At 51.2% G+C, this 22,443-nt stretch overlaps 1 protein-coding gene across 2 annotated transcripts in view; it reads left to right on the forward strand.

Moving 5' to 3' along the window:
* BTAF1 (B-TFIID TATA-box binding protein associated factor 1) overlaps positions 1-14,856 on the forward strand; it is a 927,996-nt gene extending 913,140 nt beyond the window's left edge. For both annotated transcript variants that reach the window (XM_069239796.1, XM_069239795.1), the window contains exon 38: positions 14,423-14,856. In XM_069239796.1, the coding sequence (XP_069095897.1) occupies positions 14,423-14,563 (141 nt within the window). In that variant the 3' untranslated portion in view covers positions 14,564-14,856. The remainder of the gene's footprint in view (positions 1-14,422) is intronic.
* Positions 14,857-22,443: the final 7,587 nt, after the last annotated feature.

Here is a 22,443-nt window from a genome sequence, read left to right on the forward strand (position 1 = left end):
CTTCAAGTCAAGACCCCGCTGAACAGGGCCCTTCAAGTCAAGACCCCGCTGAACAGGGCCCTTCAAGTCAAGACCCCGCTGAACAGGGCCCTTCAAGTCAAGACCCCGCTGAACAGGGCCCTTCAAGTCAAGACCCCGCTGAACAGGGGCCTTCAAGTCAAGACCCCGCTGAACAGGGGCCTTCAAGTCAAGACCCCGCTGAACAGGGCCCTTCAAGTCAAGACCCCGCTGAACAGGGCCCTTCAAGTCAAGACCCCGCTGAACAGGGCCCTTCAAGTCAAGACCCCGCTGAACAGGGCCCTTCAAGTCAAGACCCCGCTGAACAGGGCCCTTCAAGTCAAGACCCCGCTGAACAGGGCCCTTCAAGTCAAGACCCCGCTGAACAGGGCCCTTCAAGTCAAGACCCCGCTGAACAGGGCCCTTCAAGTCAAGACCCCGCTGAACAGGGCCCTTCAAGTCAAGACCCCGCTGAACAGGGCCCTTCAAGTCAAGACCCCGCTGAACAGGGCCCTTCAAGTCAAGACCCCGCTGAACAGGGCCCTTCAAGTCAAGACCCCGCTGAACAGGGCCCTTCAAGTCCAGCACCGCTCCGCTGGGCCCTTCATCTCCAGCACTGCTCCGCTGGGCACCGCCGTCTCCTGCACCGCTCCGCTGGGCCCTTCATCTCCAGCACTGCTCCGCTGGGCACCGCCGTCTCTGCACCGCTCCGCTGGGCCCTTCATCTCCAGCACCGCTCCGCTGGGCCCTTCATCTCCAGCACCGCTCCGCTGGGCCCTTCATCTCAAGCACCGCTCCGCTGGGCCCTTCATCTCAAGCACCGCTCCGCTGGGCCCTTCATCTCAAGCACCGCTCCGCTGGGCCCGCCGTCTCAAGCACCGCTCCGCTGGGCCCGCCGTCTCAAGCACCGCTCCGCTGGGCCCGCCGTCTCAAGCACCGCTCCGCTGGGCCCGCCGTCTCAAGCACCGCTCCGCTGGGCCCGCCGTCTCAAGCACCGCTCCGCTGGGCCCGCCGTCTCAAGCACCGCTCCGCTGGGCCCGCCGTCTCAAGCACCGCTCCGCTGGGCCCGCCGTCTCAAGCACCGCTCCGCTGGGCCCGCCGTCTCAAGCACCGCTCCGCTGGGCCCGCCGTCTCAAGCACCGCTCCGCTGGGCCCGCCGTCTCAAGCACCGCTCCGCTGGGCCCGCCGTCTCAAGCACCGCTCCGCTGGGCCCGCCGTCTCAAGCACCGCTCCGCTGGGCCCGCCGTCTCAAGCACCGCTCCGCTGGGCCCGCCGTCTCAAGCACCGCTCCGCTGGGCCCGCCGTCTCAAGCACCGCTCCGCTGGGCCCGCCGTCTCAAGCACCGCTCCGCTGGGCCCGCCGTCTCAAGCACCGCTCCGCTGGGCCCGCCGTCTCAAGCACCGCTCCGCTGGGCCCGCCGTCTCCTGCACCGCTCCGCTGGGCCCGCCGTCTCCTGCACCGCTCCGCTGGGCCCGCCGTCTCCTGCACCGCTCCGCTGGGCCCGCCGTCTCCTGCACCGCTCCGCTGGGCCCGCCGTCTCCTGCACCGCTCCGCTGGGCCCGCCGTCTCCTGCACCGCTCCGCTGGGCCCGCCGTCTCCAGCACCGCTCCGCTGGGCCCTTCATTTCAAGCACCGCTCCGCTGGGCCCTTCATTTCAAGCCCCGCTGGCCCATTGGCAGAAGGGGCAGTCCCGGATCTGCGTCGGCCAGGGCTGCACGATGCACTCTGGGCACCATGCCTCCTCCAGTACTAGTGGAGTATGTAATCCACTTGAGAGACTGTGGCTTTGCACTCCCCAGGATGGTCCAGTGGGCAACCCACCCACTTGTGAGACTTGAGAGACTGTGGCTTTGCACTCCCCAGGATGGCACAGTGGGCAACCCACCCACTGTAGAGACTTGAGAGACTGTAGCTTTGCACTCCCCAGGATGGTCCAGTGGGCAACCCACCCACTTGTGAGACTTGAGAGACTGTGGCTTTGCACTCCCCAGGATGGCACAGTGGGCAAGCCACCCACTGTAGAGACTTGAGAGACTGTGGCTTTGCACTCCCCAGGATGGTCCAGTGGGCAACCCACCCACTTGTGAGACTTGAGAGACTGTGGCTTTGCACTCCCCAGGATGGCACAGTGGGCAACCCACCCACTGTATAGACATGAGACTGTGGCTTTGCACTCCCCAGGATGGCACAGTGGGCAAGCCACCCACTGTAGAGACATGAGAGACTGTGGCTTTGCACTCCCCAGGATTGAACAGTGGCCATGGAGGCCCCTCGTGGATCTGGCGTCGTGGACTCATGTGGCTGAGGTGCCCCCCCTTTCCTTCCCCTTGAGGTGCTTGTAGTTTTGCTATCTGATGCCCCTGCAGTGTTCTCTCCAATGGATTTGGGTCTCCTGTGTGGGCTTTGCCCATGGGTTTAGGCCCATTGGCCCACGTACAATGGCTGAAACCCAATTTGGACAGGACAATTTACATATGTATATATAGTTATAGATGTTCTAAATAATTTTTTACTTAGACGTACAAAATATATTTGAATTTCATAATCATTTTATTTTGTCTTTGCATTCTTCCGGGGGGTTTGGGGGTGTCACTCTGAGTTGTTGCTCTGCATTGATGTGTATGTAGTTGTGGGTGAGGGTGGGTGTGTGGCGTATGTGTGTGCCCGTAATTTTTTGCCTCCCCCCTCCCTGTGTCGTAGGTGCAGTACTCACCGTTGTCTTCTGCGCCGGCGTTCGTGCTCCTGGTAGAGGAGCAGGAAGACAATAGCTGGTAGGATGTGTAGTTCTGGTTCCATGCTGTCCAGATTCCTCGTGGAGTGTGTAGAGGTGAGAGTTTTCCGTTCGTAATGTCTGTTTCCGCCGTGTTTTTATCGGCGGGGCTCCCGCACCGGAAAAGGTGGCAGATTGGTGAGTTGTGATAGGGTGGGCGGTACATTGTCTCCCGCCTGTCTGTTGGCGGTGACCGCCGCGCTGTTTGTTTGTTCCGCCGTGGCGGTCGGAGTGTTAAAGTGGCGGTCTCTGTTGGCGGTTCCCACCAGGGTCAGAATTCCATTTTTTTTTACCGCCTGCCTGTTGGCGATTTGGCTGCCGCTTTAACACCGACCGCCAGGGTTGGAATGACCCCCATAGTCTCTACCAGGGAAGGCTTTACCGATGGTAAGTAACGCGTTCTTTAAAGTAATACATTTATAAAAGTACCCAAATTAAGACTTTATTGACTTTTTGTTTTCCACAGCATGGTTAGTCTTCTTGAGCAAAGTTTGCATACATAAGCATTGGCACAGGTTTTTTTTCATCTTCTTTCATTTCTCCTCAGAGGATTTCCATGTAAAGGCCCTCTCTCACTAGATAGGGAGTTTCGTTTCTGTTTTTCAAAGCTAAGAAGGGCCCAAGAGTAATTTGAATGTTTCAATGTCGAAAAACTAAATTAAAAAAGTATGTAAATGTCAACGAACCAACACTTGTGGGTGCTTGCATCGTTCTGCAGGGTCGACCCCTACTGAGACGCCTGGTTATGCCCCACAAACCTTGAATTTACAGTGGGGAAACTTCTGACAGAATTCCCACCTTTTTTTTAGCATCGTAAACAACAAATGTCTGTTTTTGCAAGTAAAATGGCACCTTCTGAAGTGAGTGTTAAACAATATTTAGTCACGCTGGACTGAATTGTGGTGCATCAGACGTGTGGTATTGCAGGCGAGGAGAATGAACAAACAATCTTACAGACTGCACTGCATTGGTACTTGAGGTTTACTAATCCAAAACACGTGCGCATTGGATTAGCTTGAGAAGTGAATTCTTCCATCACCAATCAACTTTAATATGAATGCATTTTAGTATTTCCTTTCCTTTTAATCTCAAGTGACTTTTCTCTGCAGATGAAATATAGGTTTAATTGCACAGGATTCCTGAATCTCCATATATATTGCTATTTGTTGTGCAAACCTGGCTAAGAATAATCTGTGCTTTACGTTAAAGGGTGTTGGACAATGATATAAAATCATGTACATCAATGGAATTAGCAAGTACTGAAACAAAATTGAAACTTAAGGACTGGAAATTAGGCACTTCTCTGATATAAGTACTGTTAATCTTTGTGCCAGATTCTGTGGTGCAATTTTGAAATTGTTTGTTCCCGCACAAGCATTGGATGACATTACGTCACAAAACAGTTGTCCACTGACTGCGTATTGATGTAGAAAAAAGTTGAATTTTCAATACAATCTGTATATTAAATGAAGATGGCATTTTCTTACAAATCAGTGGCAATGTACACATCAGGGGTTTCCCCCCTGGATTTCACATATTTTAGTTTTGTTGCATACATTTACAATTCTAGGTATGGCAAGAATCTCACAAGTTTCAGTAGAGTGCTTGTGCCAGGATTTGAACCCAAGTTACCAGGTTTGAAATTCGGAAGCTTAGTCACTAGATCGCATCTTCTTTAGCACAAATTATCCATCTCATCCATTGTATGGTTATTGCTGTATCGCTTTCCATGCCCCTTTCAAGGCCACAAGCTGTTTTTTGGCACGAGTAAGCTGCCACTCCTTATGTGACATTTTATTCATTACTTTATATTGTTTTCTAAGTGTGCATCTGCTTGTCCCATCAGACTGCTTGCATGGATGACTGTACTTCCAACCCTTTGTGTGCCTCCTCCATCTGTCAGGCCATGAAATGTATGTTTCTTCAGTATTCGATCTTTCGTAGATTCACATGCTTTTGAATCATTACGAATGAGAAGTGGGAGTCATACAGTAAAATCTGAAAGCAGTACAGTAATTTAAATAGGATGCAAGAACTAAAAATATTACATTTAGGATCCTATTCACATCGTTAAAAAAAAAAAAGTTTCAGTAAATCAGATTGCAGCACCCTCATAACCACTCCCCTCAGAGGCTTCCATATGTCAGATTTTCTACCACACGTCATGTGAAGAGTCTTCCTGAGGCGTCAGAAAAACCAGAAAATCTACACTTTTTTCACTTTTCAACCAGTTTTCAGTTTCTAACTCCATTTGACTGAACATAATGTTGAAGACATTCAACAAATGTCTCTTCAGACCTTGTGTTATATGTAGGAAAACTAGACTACATTCATATCACCTTAAGGGTTGCTTTTGCTGCCTACAGCCATTCTCTCAAGTTAAAAGACAACAATTTCCATCAAAGCTAACCCAGTAGTTGATTTGATCTGGAATGAGGAAATAAGTGATCCAGCTGCAGTCTCTGCATTTCTCCCTCGTCTAGACAAAACTTAAAGCACCTGATAATTCACCTGCCTGATAGGTCATCTTGGGGCCTGTTCCTTGGCGAGTCAAGAAGCTCCGAGTAGTGTGTGGAATATATCCAGGCTCTGATGAACTTCACCAGACAGTGAAGGAAGGCGTTTAGAAAACATGGCAAAGAGGTTCTCCTCCATGACAGCAGCTATAGTAAGGGCGGCCAGTTCCTCAGTGATCCTCTGTCGCTAGGACAGTTAGATGTGGTTAGATATCAGTGCATACATTGACCTTCTGCCGGAAGACAAAAACTTGAAGCCAAGAAAACTTATTATGGGAGGGGCAGGGAGAGCAGGACAAGCGTCATTTGAGATCATACATTGGACGGTGACTTTTGCATCCACTGGATTTCTACAGCTCACAGATATGGCTGTTTTCCAGAGGCTGGCATGACTGAAATCAACATCTTTCAGGCCCGAAGTTCTAAGTAAGATCTTGAATTTTCCCTATGATGGAGAGGTGCTCTTTGATAAACATGTATTTAGTGTCGTCCAAGACGGACACTGCAAGGTCACTCGGCGTACTCTAGCAGAGATGCCAGCCCTTTTGAGGACGCTGTTGGTGATTCGCATTCAAAGGAGTATATCAGTTTTGTCTGTAGCATCTTTGTCAACGCCCTCAACAAGCCTTTTGGCAACAATACACTCAGCAGCAATCTAGGGCACACCAGCAACTGCTTTCACAAAACAAGCTCCTGCAGAGAAAGCAGGGGTTTTAAAATACAGTGAAAGAAGAAAGGTGCCTTCCAAAAACGCATCACTCTTCAATGCTATTGGAGGTCCGATTTCCTATTGCAGAAATTGGGAGAGTGTGACGACTTTTAAAACAGTTTTTTGTGCCTAGTAGGGGAGCTGTAGAACTTCTTGGCCCAGACAAAATTTTGGTTTATATTCATGCTAGTGAAGACAAAATGGAGAATGGAGATCCATTTTCTATGACTGGAAATTAAACAGTGGCCTCAGGAAACAATCATTTCCTGCTGTCATACTGCAAGCTCTTCTTCACCCTCGGAATCAGGGTGAATACATGACATTCTTGGATCTGCAAGATGCCTATTTTCATATCCGCAGACAGCTAAAACACAAAGTATTTCAGATTTTAAGTGGCCGGCTGCCATTACCAAGTCAAGGTACTCTCATTTTGTCTAAAAATCTGCCTACTGTATTTTCACAAAACTTCTTGGACATCTGCGGTCAGCTTACAAAAGATGCTAAATACCTTTGCTAGCTTTATAGATGGGCCGGCCTCAGTGTTTGACTTTGCCAGCTGATTAGGGGCAAAAATCCATTTAAGGCCCTTTTTCAAATTTATCCATCAAAAGGGAATTCACTGGCCTCATATAGGAGTGACATCTGCGGCTATTAAAAGTCCTCTGATCTCCAAACCATTGAGAATACATTTTTGAGACGCCTCCTGGCAGTGCCACAATTTACAGTCTCTTTTGTGGTCCATGAAGACCTAGAGGTGGACTATATTTCTGATTTATTGTCAAGTCTCCCCTTGTTAAGATGGATCTCAGTGTGGATCAACCCTGAATTTGAGTTTAATAGGGCTATCCTGAGCAACTGCATGCTTTTGGATAAGGCTAAACTCATCCCATAGTTGAACTAAATCAGATTCACTTGTAGGGATCTGGGTCACTCAGAATTATGACTCCAGAGAAACCAACCCCGCAGAGAGGACCCCCAGGGGACTCCAGCGACGTAGACCCCGTGAGTCGACCTCCCCGCACCCCCACAGCGACACCTGCAGAGAGGATCCAGAGGCTCCCCTTGACTGCGACTGCCCAGTAACAAAGGAACCCGACGCCTGGAAGAAGCATTGCACCCGCAGCCCCCAGGACTGAGAGGAACCAATCACCAGTGCAGGAGTGACCAGCAGGCAGCCCTCATCCTAGCCCAGTCGGTGGCTGTCCAAGAAGCCCCCCTGTGCCCTGCCTGCATCGCCAGAGTGACCCCCAGGTCCCTCCTTTGATTTCAATACAAAACCCGATGCAGGGTTCACACACTGCATCCGGCCGCCCCTGTGACGCTGAGGATGTATTTTGTGTGCCTGTTTGGGACCCCTTCCAGTGCTCTACAAAACCCCCCCGTTCTCTGCTCCCCAAGGACGCAGGTACTTACCTGCTAGCAGACTGGAATTAGAGCACCCCTGTTCTCCATAGGCACCTATGTTACTTGAGCCCTACTTTGACCTCTGCACCTGACCGGCCCTGTGTTGCTGGTGCGGAGGGTTTGGGGATGCCTTGACAGATTCCTTACCTTAGATTTTCCCCCCAGGTGTCAGACTGGATCTGGAGATTTTTTCTTCGAGCAATACCCTTGCGCATCAGTAGGTGGCGTTAGTCGACTCTGCAGGCGTCGTGGTCGCCGTGATGAGGTCGGGAGTAGTACATAGATGCCACCCTCACGCAGTGATGTCAGTTCTTTTCTTTCCGTGCCATGCGCTGATCTGAGAGAGAGCTACCATCGGCTATTTTTTGGCCGAATTCAACCGTTTTGTTTACATTTTTTGGTGCGTCGAGGAGGTCCCCAAAAACCGGGTTCAAGCCCTTGCCCTTGTCACAGCATGATGTCGGTGACGGACCCTCATCGTGTCTGTCTGTGGTGCCTCGAGCGCGACCACGACCCGAAGTCTTGCTCAGTGTGCCGGGCGATGCATCCGAAGGCTTTGAGGGAGCGGTCCCTAAAGCTGATGGCGGCCTGACACTCGACTCCGCAAGTCCCGATCTCGCTCGAGAGGAAGGTCTCAATCAGTCGCGGAGCCACCACTACTCTTCATCGAAATCGTTGGGTCACAGTAAGAAAAAGAAGTCGAAGAAGTCCCATCGCTCTCCGACAGCACCCTGTCCCTCGGCTGACGCGACGCGGGACGACCGTCAATGAAGTAGGCCTCCGTCCTCGGAGCCTACGCCTGGGTCGGCTCCGCGCTTCCCCGAGTATCCCGGAGCGACCCCCGCCCAACTCAGTTTTATGAGGCCATGCCCCTCATCTTTGGGCGTGCCAACCCGATACGGTGCCTTTGGGTTCCGCGCTGGCAGCTTCGGCCCTGGCCACCGAGGTTGCCTCCGGATCCGTGCTCTGATACGCTGGTCGCACAGTTGATACCTTCCCCTGCACCGGGTTGTTTAGCGACCCTATTCTCACCCCGACGACTCAGTTGGAGCGGTGTCAGCCAACGCCGCCATCGGCTTCGGTGGGCCCTATGCGTCCGAGGTCGGATTCTGACCCATTTTCCTATGGCTACGAATATGGGGAGGAATTGGAGGGGTCCCTGGACCATTATGAATATCAGGAAGACCCTATTATGGACTGGGCACGGGACTTGGGTGAAGCCAGTGGTCTTGATACTTCTCCTGACTCTGGCAAGCTGTCTCCTCCTACCGTAGCTACAGCGGAGAGAGCTACCTATGGTATGGTGGTTAGTAGGGCGGCTGAGGTCCTTGGCCTTGAGCTACCTACTGTTGAAGTCAGGTCTAACCTCCTGGCGGAGGTGCTTCAGCCTGGGGCTTCTACTTCTGAACCCCTTCTTCCATTTAATGAAGCCTTCACTGATGTCCTTTTGGGTACGTCGTCCAAACCCAACACAGAGGCTCCTGTGAACAGGACGATCGCTCGCCGCCATCGGCCTGCGCCGAACGACCCAAAGTTCCTGTCCCAACATCATACGCCTGAGAGGCTTGTTATCCAGGCATCTTCTGGCGCGTTCCCTTCCGCACCCCCAGATAGGGAATCCAAAAGGCTGGAACAGTTTGGTAAGAAGCTGTTTTCTTCCTCCAGCCTCACGCTGCGGTCTGTGAACACTGCATGCCTTTTGGGCCGTTATTCCCACTCCCTGGGGGATTCGGTCCTACCACAGATACCGGAGGAGGCCTGTGCTATCGTCTCCCAAGCAGTCAAAGATGCGAGAGACGCGGCAAAGTTCACCATCCGTTGTGGGCTGGATACGACTGACTCTATGGGCAGATCGGTTGCTATGACAGTGGCCTTGAGGCGCCATGCCTGGTTACATACTTCTGGTTTTTCGGGGGATGTCAAACAGTCACTCATGGACATGCCCTTTGATGGCACCCGTCTCTTTGGAGACAAAGCGGACTCGGCCTTGGAGAGGTTCAAGGAGTCCAGGGCTACGGCTCGGTCCCTTGGCCTTTCTGCCGCCTCACGCCCACCACAGTCCGCTTTTTGTCCCTTTCGTGGCCACGGAAGGGGCGCCCTGTCGCGTCCTCAACCCAGCCACTGGACAGCCTATGTGTGGTCGGGGGCGCGGAATCCCACGTGGTCGTGGGTCAGGGAACCAGAGGTCTGTCCAGTCCGCCCCTGCAGCAGCTTCCAAACCTTCCTAGTCCTTCCCCTCACTCCCGCCCAGTAGGTGGCAGAATCCGCTATCACCTGCCCCACTGGAAACATATCACCACGGACGGGTGGGTTTTGCAAATCATTCGGAAGGGCTACTCCCTCCCTTTCTAATCCGGACCACCACATATGCCACCATCCTTCCATCCCCTTTTAGAGGATCATTTGGTTTTTCTCTGCCAGGAAGTCGCGGCTCTCTTGGCCAAGGGAGCTATAGAAAGGGTCCCTGTGCCAGAAGTAGGGCATGGTTGTTATTCCCACTACTTTCTGATACCAAAGGAGGACAAAGGCTTGCGCCCTATCCTCTATCTTCAGGACCTGAACTACTTCCTCAAGAAGGAGAAGTTCAAAATGCTCACCCTGGCTCAGGTTCTGTCTGCCTTAAACCCAGAAGACTGGATGGTAGTGTTGGACTTGCAGGACGCTTATTTCCACATCCCCATCCTGCCTGCCCACAGACGTTACGATTCATGGTAGGTCACAAGCACTTTCAGTTTACTGTGCTCCCTTTCAGCCTTACCAGTGCCCCTCGGGTGTTCACGAAAGTGATGGCGGTGGTTGTAGCTCATCTGCGCAGGTTAGGGGTCTCAGTCTTCCCCTAACTGGACGACTGGCTGTTGAAGGCGCCTTTTCCCCAGACACTGGTCTCACACCTCCAGACTACGGCGAACCTCCTGCACCAGCTGGGGTTCACTATCAATGTGCCAAAGTCACACCTGACTCCCTCGCAGATGTTCCCTTTCATCTGGACATTTCTGGACACAGTGTGGTTTTGGGCTTGTCCTCCCCAAAAGCGAGTCCAAGACGTTCAGGCTATGATTCCAATGTTTCAGCCTTGGTCTTGGGTTTTGGTGAGACACTCTGAGGCTGCTAGGCCTCTTGGCCTCCTGCATCCTGCTAGTAGCACATGCCAGGTGGCATATGCAGGCTCTGAAGTGGGACTTGAAGTTCCAGTGAGCGCAGCATCAGGGGAATCTCTCCAACATGGTCCAGATCTCGGAGGGCACTGCGAAAGACCTGCAGTGGTGGCTTTCAAATCCCAATTGGGTAAATAGCAGATCCCTCTCCCTCCCCCAACCAGATCTCTCAGTAGTGACAGATGCGTAGCTTCTGGGTTGGGGCGGCCACATGGGAGAGGCGAAGATCAGAGGCCTCTGGTCTCCGGCGGATTCGGGCCTCCACATCAACCTGCTGGAGCTCCGAGCGATCAGACTTGCATTCAAAGCATTCCTTCCCTCTCTCAAAGGGAAAGTGGTGCAGGTGTTCATGGACAACACTACCTCCATGTGGTACTCCAACAAGCAAGGATGGGTAGGTTCCTGGACCCTATGTCAGGAGGCACTACGCCTCTGTACATGGTTGTAACATCAGGGCATTACCCTGACGGTTCAACATCTGGCGGGCTCTCAACGCCAGAGCAGACTAACTCAGCCACCGACGCACTGTCGAACACGAATGGCGTCTCCATCCGGAGGTGGTGCAAGGCCTCTTTCTCAAGTGGGGAGAGCCTTGATTAGATCTGTTCGCCTCCGCAGAGACCACGCAATGTCAGCTATTTTGCGCGTTGGAGTTTCTAAGGGGGCACTCGCTCGGAGACGCTTTTCGTCTCGAGAGGAACTCCAGCATCCTGTACGCCTTCCCACCTATCCCTCTTCTGCCCAGAGTTCTCAAGAAGATCAAGAGCAACCGGGCCCAAGTTATCTTGGTGGCTCTGGACTGGGCTCGAAGAGTGTGGTATCCCAAGCTTACTGAGCATGTCCATCGATCCTCCACTCAGAATGCCTCTTCGGGCGGATCTTCTGTCGCAGCAGCAGGGGATGGTCCTCCAACGGAACCTGTCCAACCTCCACCTTCATGCGTGGAGATTGAGTGGCAACAGTTGACGGCATTTGCCCTTCCACCCGAAGTCTGCAATGTTATCTTGGCAGCAAGGCGTCCCTCGACTAAAACTGTATACGCCTGTCGTTGGAATAAATTTGTGACATGGTGCACTAACAGATCTGTTGACCCCCTATCTGCCCCTCTTTCAGAGGTTCTTCTATTCATTCCTTCCTTAGCCCAGCAGGGCTCTGCATTGGGCACCCTTAAGGGGTATCTGTCTGCCATTTCAGCCTTTCTTAGGCTTCCTGATCAGCCCTCATTCTTTAAATCTCCTCTTGTGAGTAGATTCTTGAAGGAGCTCACCCACTTATTTCCTCCCACTCCCTTCATCATGCCTCAGTGGGATCTTAATCTTGTACTTACTTTCTTGATGTGTACTCCTTTTGAGGAGGAATTGACCCTTGCTGCTCGTCACGTTCAAAACTATCTTTATCGCCATCACCTCTGCTCGCAGGGTGAGTGAGCTTTGGCCCTATCTTCAAAACCTCCGTACTTGTCCGTACACCCTGACAAAGTGGTGTTACGCACTAGAGCTTCCTTTCTTCCCAAGGTGGTCACACCGTTCCATGTCGGCCAGTCCATCACTTTGCCTACCTTCTACGCACCCCCACATCCTTCCGATGAGGAGGAGAGAAACCACCATCTGGACCCAAAAAGAGCGTTGGCGTTCTATCTCAATCGTACTAAAGACTTCCTGGTGGACGATCAACTCTTTGTTGGCTATGTGGGTGCAAAGAAAGGGAAGGCAGTGCAGAAACATGCCTTCTCTCGATGGGTGCTTCTTTGCATCAAAATGTGCTACGCTTTGGTGAAAAGGCAACCTCCTGAAGGCTTGCGGGCTCATTCTACCAGGGCCACTGCTGCATCCACTGCATTAGCACGCAGAGTTCCTGTCCTGGATATCTGTCAGGCAGCTACGTGGGCATCCCTGCACACGTTTGCGAAACATTACTGCCTGGACAGTCGGGTCTGTCGGGATCGCTACTTTGGTTGTTCGGTCCTGCAGGACTTTCTAGTATGATCTTAGTTCGCAGCCCACCACTGAGGATGGCATTGCTTGGGTATCTATTCTAAGGTAAGGAATCAGCAACTAGAAGTCGCTATCAGATGTACAAATTACTTACCTTCGGTAACGAAATATCTGGTAGAGAATATTCTAGTTGCAGATTCCTTACCGCCCACCCATCCTCCCCGCTTGCGAACTGATTTCTAGGGGCAGGGATTCCCCCTTTCAGGTCCTTAGCTCTGGTGCACCAATATCAGTGTTCTTAGCGGCTCTGCGCTTTGGTGTGGAAAGTCGTTAAAAGAAACTGACGTCACGGCGTGAGGGTGGCATCTATGTACTACTCCTGACATCACGGCGACTACGACGCCTGCGGAGTCGACCAACGCAACCTACTGACGCACAAGGGTATTGCTCGAAGAAAAAAATCTCCGGATCCAGTCAGACGCCTGGGGGAAAATTCTAAGGTAAGGAATCTGCAACTAGAATATGTCTCTACCAGATATTTTGTTACCGAAGGTAAGTAACTTATACTTCAGGGGCGGCTCCTTCACAATGGCGAAGGAGCGACACCCCTCTGGCTAAGCTATGAGCTAAAAAATAAACATTGTTTTATGTTTCAGGTGCTAGCTCAGCCACCAGCATGTTAAGGGAGAGGAGTGCTGGGGTGTGGGAGTTGGGAGGGAGGTGTTTGGCCCGCCTAAGACAGTGGGCCAAACACACATGTGCATTTAGGTTTCTCTAACCCTGCTGGAGAAACTGCACAGAAACCAGGGCAGTGTCTGAGCAGCAGTCCAAGCTGCTCAGACCAATCTTGATGCTACTTTCATGCTAGATTGAGCATGAAAGCTGCACCAGGACTGCTGGGGAGCCTGTGCTTGTGTTCCAGTGAATGCTGAGACAGCAGAAGAGGAGGAGCTTGGTGGCAGGCAGTAAGGTATTTTTTTTTGTGTGTTTTTTTTTTATTTTATTTTATTTTGGGAGCCATGAAAAATGTCTGGAGGCCTGCCATTGCAGCCTGTGTGAAAAGGTGCATAAACCCTTTCACTAAAGGTCACTGCACCAGGTCACTGTAAATCACCCCCATGGCAGGCCGTCCTAACCCAGAGGACAGGGTGCAGGTACCTGTGTGTGACCTGCATGAGCAGAGGTAGCCTGCGAACTCCAGCTCCATTACACTGGACTTAGTAAGTGCGGGGAAGATATTTTACCTTTGTACTGGACACAGGTCACTACACCACACACCTGGCCAGCTTCCTACAGGAGTGCTTATGGATATCACTCTGAAAGTGACAGCTACTTCTACCATGCTGGACTGGGGTGGCAAATCTTTCATCTGGTCTAACAGTTCAAGTTTCACAGTTTGTCATGACAACAGACGCTTCCCTAGAGGAACAGGAGCTAATTAGGCAAGATCTCCAATTCAGTGGGCAGTAGTCTGAGTTTAGTCTCCATATCAACCTAGAACTAAAAGCTTTTTCACTAAGTCAAGTCAAGCTTTTCGTCTGAGGATGAGACTCTTCGGTGCTAGTGCAGACAGACAATATGACGATGCTTTACATAAACGAGCAAGGAGACGCATGATCTCAACTATTATCGCTGGAATTTGCATATCTGTGCAAGCACTATACAAAATCCAAACCCACTGACATAGTCGGTACTTCTATTGTACATTTATGCAAGCGTTGTGTGAGATGCAGCCACCGTTAGACTTCTGCGATCAAAAGGGCAATGTCTTTGGAACTGGTTTCTCACAGTAAACAGGTAATATTTGATTAAACTTGCCGTCTCCTCCTTACTGAGACGGTGTCTGGCCCACTGCTGTTGGCGATATAAATCCAGATTTGTGTCAAGAAGTGATAGGATTTCGATACTAACTGCAGCGTGTGTTTTGTTTTTTCTAGGATGGAACAGCTGAAAAAGCGGACACCTCATCGGGGAAAACCTCCATGAAATCAATTCTTGATAACCTTGGCGACCTCTGGAGTCAAGACCAGTATGACTCTGAATACAGTCTTGATAGTTTCATGCATTCACTAAAATAGAGAACCGGTTTGCACAGTGCAGTTGCTGCTACTCACGTTCACATATTGCTGATATTCAGCAACACGTAAAAGCCTAGATTGAACCTTAGCTGAATTTGTAAATAGATGTGAAAGAATTATCAAGCCGCTAGCAAATCCGTTGTATCCATTTTATAAGGAGATGGGACGTAATGTCTTATATTTGCACTGTACCAAACTTTACATGTAAACATATATTTTGTGAAGTGGTTTGAATATTATATGCTGAACAGATGCAAACTCTTTGGCAGTGAAATAAAACAAGGCCGATTTTACACGTTTCAACTTGAGTTCTTTATCAGTTTTAACATTGTCATTGTCTATAGTTATAATGCAGCTGTTTTCGTAGTCTGAGGATGGGAGTGATTTGATTTCTGTGTTAAAGACTCAAAGGAAGAATCCAATCTTTGATTTTATACTTATTAAACGGCCAAGACTCGTCCTGCAATTGTGAATTCGAGGGCTAGGGATAATAAGTGCACATACAGTATAAGTTAGATCTGGTTAGAACAGTAATCATCTTCTGAGCTAGTCTACGAGCATTACTATACCTCTCTCCTGGAAAATGAGTAGTCGTAAATCGTTTAACCTTCTGCTTTGACCAAATGCATTTGGCTTGACTTGCTTTTATTTTTCTCTGTTTTCTATGGACGATGCTTTTTAAAGCGCACATGCGCAAAGTACCAAATATTTAGAGCCCTGCTCACAGATATTTAAAACAAGTATGTCTTATTTCTTTACTGAATTGTATTAATTTTTCTACTCAACGGAGAAAAGGGGGAAGCTTTACCAATTTAATCTGATAGAGACTTCTAGCTGCAGATTCCTTACCTTAATTCCCTGGTGTCTGTTTCAAATCCAGAATTGTTTGGTGAGCAGTACCGTGCGTGTGCCATCGGTTGGCGTTGTTTGGATCCACGTCCGTTGTTCGACTCCCTGTGGCGTTGTCAGCATCATTGAAGCTGTATAACGTCATAGTTGCCTAAAAAGGCACCACCCCAGGCGCGTGTACGTCAGTTCTTTTCCTTATGTGCCGGTCCGAGATTCGAGCTACCCTCTGCCTTTTTTGGAAGGCCGCTTTTGACCTTTTTGTTGAGTCTTTTGCAGTCTGTGCAGGATGACATCAAGGAAGACTGGGTTCAAGCCGTGTCGGGCCTGCCATCGCCCCATGTGGTTGATGGATCCCCATCCTGTATGTCTGTGGTGCCTCGACAGAGTCCCCGACTGGAAGTCTTATTCGGACTGCCAGGCTATGGGCCCAAAAGCTTTGAGAGAGCGGTCTCTGAAGCTCAAGGCAGCCTGGGAGTCGACTTCGGTTGGTGTGACTCCTAAGAGGTCTTGATGGAGGAGGAGGTTGCGGGACTGCTCCAGTCCTCTTCTTCACACTGAAGGTCCTCTGGACACTCAGGGGAAAAAGGCAGAAGAAGTCCAAGCAGACTTGACCCTGCCCGTCGGCCTACGAGGCGTCTCGGAAACATCAATGTTCCAGGCAAGGTTCTGCAGAACCGATGCCAGGGCCGACTTCAAGCATCCCCCCTTTTCCAGGAGCAAGAGTGACCTCAACTCAGAGTTTTATGATGCCATGTGACTCGTATGTGGGCAGGCTCCACCAGCTGGCACGCCTTCGGGCCCTGCGGGGTCAGCAGGGGCCCTATTGTGTTAGACACAGGCTGCTTCGGTGCCGTTGAGGACTCCAGGAGTCGATACTAGGTCTGGGGCGACGCCAAGCTCACACAGTCAACCTCATCCAGCATCACTCACGACGTCGGCGCTCCGCCGGCACCCAGCGATGGAGTGAGCCCCATCCTTATCCCACATGAAGCAGAGCCGGAACAACGTTGTATGATGCCAATTCCGACTTCGACTGTGCCAACGGGGGCCAGGTCAGTACCTGAGGCTTATTCTGAACAGCCAAGTACAGGGGAGGAATGGGAGGGATCCTATCACCCTTTAGAGTATGGATTGGAGCATATGGATTGATATGAGGAACTAGGGGAAGTCAGTGGACTGGATACTTCTCCAGATACTGGCATGCCCTCACCTCCTGCCGTGGCTACGGAGTAGAGAGCTTCATATGCTATGGTGGTTCGTAGGGCAGCTGAGGTCTTGGACCTGGATTTGCCTATGGTGCCAGTGAGGACTAGCCTCCTGACCAAGGTGCTTCCGCTGGAGGTTTCCACATCAGAGCTGATATTACCCTTCAGTGAAGCCATCACTGATGTCCTCCTGGGGACGTGGTCCAAACCCAGCACAGGGGCTTCTGTCAATCGGACTACCGGTTGCCACCACAGACCAGATCCTAACGATCCTAGTTTCCTCATCCAACACCCCACCCCCGAGAGCTTGGTGGTGAAGGCCTCCACTTCCCATGGTGCCTTCCCTTCTGCTACCCCGGATAGGGAATCCAAGAGGCTGGATCAGCTTGGAAAGATAATGTTTTCTTCCTCCAGCCTGGCATTCGAGGTCCGTAATCACCTCATGCCTATTGGGCTATTTCTCCCATACTGTGTGGGATATGGTGGCACAGGTGCTTCCCCAGGTCCTGCAGGGAGTGCGGGACACACTCACACAAGCTGTAAAAGATGGGAGAGATGTAGCCAAGTTTACGATATGGTGTGGTTAAGACACAACTATAGAAAAGTGCCACTGTTGGCATGGTAACCCCCCACTTTTTGCCTAGTGTGATGCCAACTTTGATTGAAAGTGGGCTCGGACTCTGCTAACCAGACCCCAGCCCCAGTATTCTTTCCCTAAAATTGTACCTCTGTTTCTACAATTGGCACCACCCTCGCACACAGTTAAGTCCCTTGTATAAGGTACCTATGGTACCAAGGGCTGTGTGGCCAGAGAAGGTCTCTAAGGGCTGTAGCTTGTATTATGCCACCCTAGGGGACCCCTCACCCAGCACATACACAATGCCTTACAGCTTGTGTGTGCTGGTGAGGAGAAAAAGACAAAGTCGACCTGTCACCCCTCTCAGGGTGCCATGCCCACAAATCACTGCCTGTGGCGTAGGTAAGTCACCCCTCTACCAGGCCTTACAGCCCTAAGGCAGGGTGCACCATACCACAGGTTAAGGCATAGCTGCATGAGCAATATACCATTACAGTGTCTAAGTCCATTATTAAACATTGTGGGTGCAGTGTAGCCATATTGAGTATGTGGTCTGGGAGTTTTTCATTACGAACTCCACAGCTCCATAATGGCTTCACTGAATAGTGGGAAGTTTGGTATCATACTTCTCAGCACAATAAACCCACACTGATGCCAGTGTTGAATTTATTGAAAAATACACACAGAGGGCATCTTAGAGGTGCCCCCTGTATGTTAGCCAAACTGCTAGTGTAGGACTGGCCAGTCTCTGCCAGCCTGCCACTTTCAGACTAGTTTCTGACCACATGGGGTGAGTGCCTTTGTGCATTCTGGGGTCAGAAACAAAACCTGTCCTGGATGGAAGTGCTTCACACCTCCCCCCCCTACAGGAACTGTAACACCTGACGATGAGATTCAAAGGCTCAAGTCTTGGGTTACAGTGCCCCAGGGCACTCTAGCTATTGGAGGTGCCCTTCCCCCTCCCTTCTCCCCCCACCCCCCCAGACAGGGCCCCACTTTTGGCAGCGAGTACGGTGGGAAAATTAGGGAAAACAGGGAGGAGTGACCACCCCAGCCAGGACCACCCCTAAGGTGTCCAGAGCTGAGGTGACTCCCTCCTTGCAGAATCCTCCATCTTGGTTTGGAGGACAGGGACCAATAGGATTAGGTTTGTACCCTCAAGGGGAGTGGGCACAAAGAGGGGGTGTAGCCACCCTCAGGGACAGAAGCCATAGGCTACTGCTCTCTGACCCTAAAACACCCCTAAATCTAGGATTTTAGGCCCTCCCTGAACCTAGCTCACCAGATTCCTGGCGACCTAACAAGGACTGCTAAGCTGAAAGCCCCAGCAGAGAAGGAAGACAACTGCTTTGGCCCAGCCCTACTGGCCTGTCTCCTGCTTCAAAGAACCTGCAAAAGACCAGTGACGCATCCAGCGGGACCAGCGACCTCTGCCCACCTCCAGAGGACTGCCCTGCATCCAAAAGGGCCAAGAACTCAGAGGACAGCGGCTCTGTCTAAGAAAACCTACAACCAAGGGCTCCCACCTCACTCCAGATGCATGAGTCTTGACCCCTGTGCACCTGACATCCACGGCTGGTGTCCAGGTGTTCCATCCAGCAAGATAGGGTCCCCAGGCGACTGTGAGCAAGTGCCCACCCTGGGTTGACCTCTTCCCTCTCCACGATGATGCCTGCAGAAGAAATCCCGAGGACCCACCCTGACTGCGAAGCTCTGGACGAAAACCAGACGTCTTGTTTGCACCCTGCACCTGGCCGTCTGTGCTGCTGAGGGGTGGTGTTTGGTGCCAACTTGTGGCCCCTTCAGTGCTCTTCTTATACCCCTGGTCTGCCCTCTGAGTCACAGGTACGTACCTGTAGGCAGGCCTGATTCCAAGTACCCCGTCTCCATAGGAGCCCAAATAAAATTTGCTCAACTTTGACCTTTGCACCTGACCGGCCCCATTTTGCTGGTGGTGGGTGTTTGCATGAGTCTTGACCCCTGTGCACCCAACGCCCACGGCCCGTGTCCAGGTGGTCCACCCAGAAAGAGAGGGTCCCCAGGCGATTGCGAGGAAATGCCCACCCTGGGTTGACCTCTCCACTGTGAGAAAGTGCTCTTTCTAGCATGGTTATCCCCATTTTTGGCCTGTTTGTCAGTGTATTTTGTACTGTCTCACTGGGATCCTGCTAGCCAGGACCCCAGTGCTCATAGTTTGTGGCCTATATGTGTTGTCAGTATGCTTGACTGGGTCACTGGAGTTCTGCTAACCAGCACTCCATGTGCTCTCTCTGTGTACCAAATGTGTCACTATGGATGAGTGACTCCAAATACCAATTCTGATTGGCACACTGCCCCCCGTATAAGTCCCTAGTATATGGTACCTAGGTACCCTGGGCATTGGGGTTCCAGGAGATCCTTATAGGCTGCAGCATTTATTTTTGCCACCCATAAGTAACTCCTACAAACACTCCTTCAGGAGAGGGGTGTTACACCCTCTCCCATTGTAAATAGGTGTTACAGGCATGGTAGGGGTATCCTCCCAGAACCTCTGGAAATGCCTTGAAGGGCACAAATGGTACCCTCCTTGCATAATCAAGTCTACACTGTTTCAGGGACCCCCAGTCCCTGTTCCGATGCAAAACTGGACAAAGGAAAGGGAAATGACCACTCCCCAGTCCATCACCAGCCCAGGTGTGGTGCCCAGAGCTCCTCCAGAGTGTCCCTGGCATTAGTCATCTTGGATTCCAAAGGCTGGGGACCCTCTGGGAGCATCTGAGGGGCCAGTGCCGGCAGGTGATGTCAGAGACCACTCCTGATAGCTGCATACCTGGGTAGGTAGCCAATCCCCCCCCACAGGGCTGTTTAGGGTCTCTCCTCTGGGTGTTTCCTCAGATTCCGGTTGCAAGACTCCACCAGGACTACTCTGCTTCAGCTTCTGACCTTCGGATCAACCGCAGACTGCTCCAGGAACCTCTGTAACTGCAACAAAGTATCCAGGATGGCTACTGTGATTTGCAATAATGAGCTCCAGCCAGCAACTGGAACAGTTTCCAGGTTGTGCATGCTCAGAGGACTGCCTGTCTTCACCCTGCACCAGAAGAAACAAAGGAATCTCCTGTGGAGTGACTGAGTCACTTCCCTGCTTCAGCAGGCACCTCTCTGCAACGACGACCAGTACTCTGGGACTCCTCTCCTGTCGACGAGCGTGATCCCTGGAACACAGGTGGTGGACTGAATTGATCCTGACTGTCCAAAGGTCCAGCTGTCCAAATTTGGTGGAGGTAAGGGCTTGCCACCCCGTGCCAGACAGTACCCCTGTGCATCGCATCCTCTGCAGCTCCTTGGGCTTCTGTGCACTTCTTCCAAAGGTTCTTCATGCACAGCGCAGCCCAGGTCCTCAGCACTCCATCCTACGACGCACAGCTCTGAGTTGTTCTCCAGCAGCGTGGGATCCTTCTGTGTAGTGCTGTGACGACTGCACTTTGGAACTCCTTTGCCCCCATGTCCTGGGACTTGTGTGGGTGCTGCCTGGTCTTCTGAGGGCTCTTTGAAATGCTGAGAGCCTCCTCTGTCTCCTCAGTCCGACTTGAGACCCCCAGGTCCCCCCTGGGTCCGGGCAGCTCCTCTTTGATGCAAAGCACATTTATGCGTGAACCAAGGCTTGTTGGCGGAATCCAGCGATGCAAACAGCCTGCATCCAACGACTCAACATGGGACATCTCTTGCACAAAGCAGGAACCTGCAGCTATCTTCTTTGGTGCATTTCTGCACTTTTCTTCCTACCGGCGAATCCACTTTTGCACCTTCTTCCAGGTGGCCAGGGGCTCCTGTTCTTCCTGGACACTTTGCTTGGTCTCCTCTCTCCATAGGTGTTCAGGTCCAGGAATCCATTGTTGGTTGCTTGCAGTTTTGCTTGGTTCTTGCATAATTGTTCATCACGACTTGTAGTGTGTTCTGAGGAAACTTGCTGTACTTTATTCCTGTGTTCCTGGGCTCTGGGGTGGGGTACTTTACTTATCTTTGGTGTTTTGGTTCACTCTCTGCGCCCCTCTACACACTGCACTTGCCTAGGGGGGAATCCAACTTTCACATTCCACTATTTTAGTATATGGCTTGTGTTGCCCCTAGGCCCATTGCAGTCTGTTGTGTTTTTCACTGTTCGTATTATTCTGAATGTTTCCTTACCTGATTTTGGTTACTGGTGTATATATTGTGTATAATACGTACCTCTAGTAGGAGTATTGCCTTTAAGATATTTTTGGACTTGTGTCACTAAAATAAAGTACCTTTATTTTTGGTAAAACTGAGTATTGTCTTTTATTGTGTATAAGTAGTGTGTGACTATAGTGGTATTACAAGAGCTTTGCATGTCTCCTAATTCAGCCTTGGCTGCTCTGCTACAGCTACCCCTAGACAACTTAAGCTGCTAGACCCTGCCTACATTTCACTAATAAGAGATAACTGGACCTGGTATAAGGTGTAAGTACCTTAGGTACCCACTCCAAACCAGGCCAGCCTCCTACATCCACCCCTCCACGACAACGCCTGCAGAGGGAATCCTGAGGACCCCCCCTGACCATGAAGCTCCAGACGAAGTTATCCGACACCTAAAGACACACTGCAACCGCAGATCCCAGGCCTTGAAGATCCCAACCCCCGGTGTCTCTGTTCAGCAGGCGGCCATCCTCCCTGTCTGACCGGTGGTGTGCCCAAGACACCCCCTGGACCTCGCCTGCAGCCTCTGAGTGACCCTCAGGATCTCCACATAGACCAGCATTGAAAACCTGACGTCCTGTTTGCACCCTGCACCCGGCTGCCCTTGTGCCGATGAGTGTTTGGTACCTACTTGTTGTCCCTTCATTGCTCTTCTAACCCCCACTGGTCTGCCCTCGGAGTTGCGAGTACTTACCTGGAGACAGGCCTGATTCCGAGTACCCTCTGCCTCCATAGGAGCCCACTTTAAATTTGCTCAACTTTGACCTCTGCTCCCAACCGGCCCGGTGTTGCTGGTGGTGGGTGTTCGGGGTTAACTTGAACCCCAACCGGTGGACTTCCGAAAACCCAGAGACTGAAACTGTAAGTGTTGTACTTACCTGTAAAACGACCTAACATTTATTCTCCCCCCCCCCCAGGAACTGTTTCTGAAAATTGTACTGTGTCCATTTTTAAAACTGATTATTGCCAATAATTCAAAATTATATTACTTACCTATTTCAAACAAAGTACTGTTGATACCTGTGGTGTGCAATACGAAACATTTAAGGTAC

This window comes from Pleurodeles waltl, chromosome 6 (assembly GCF_031143425.1).
Source record: "Pleurodeles waltl isolate 20211129_DDA chromosome 6, aPleWal1.hap1.20221129, whole genome shotgun sequence".
Classification (NCBI taxonomy): Eukaryota; Metazoa; Chordata; class Amphibia; order Caudata; family Salamandridae; genus Pleurodeles; species Pleurodeles waltl.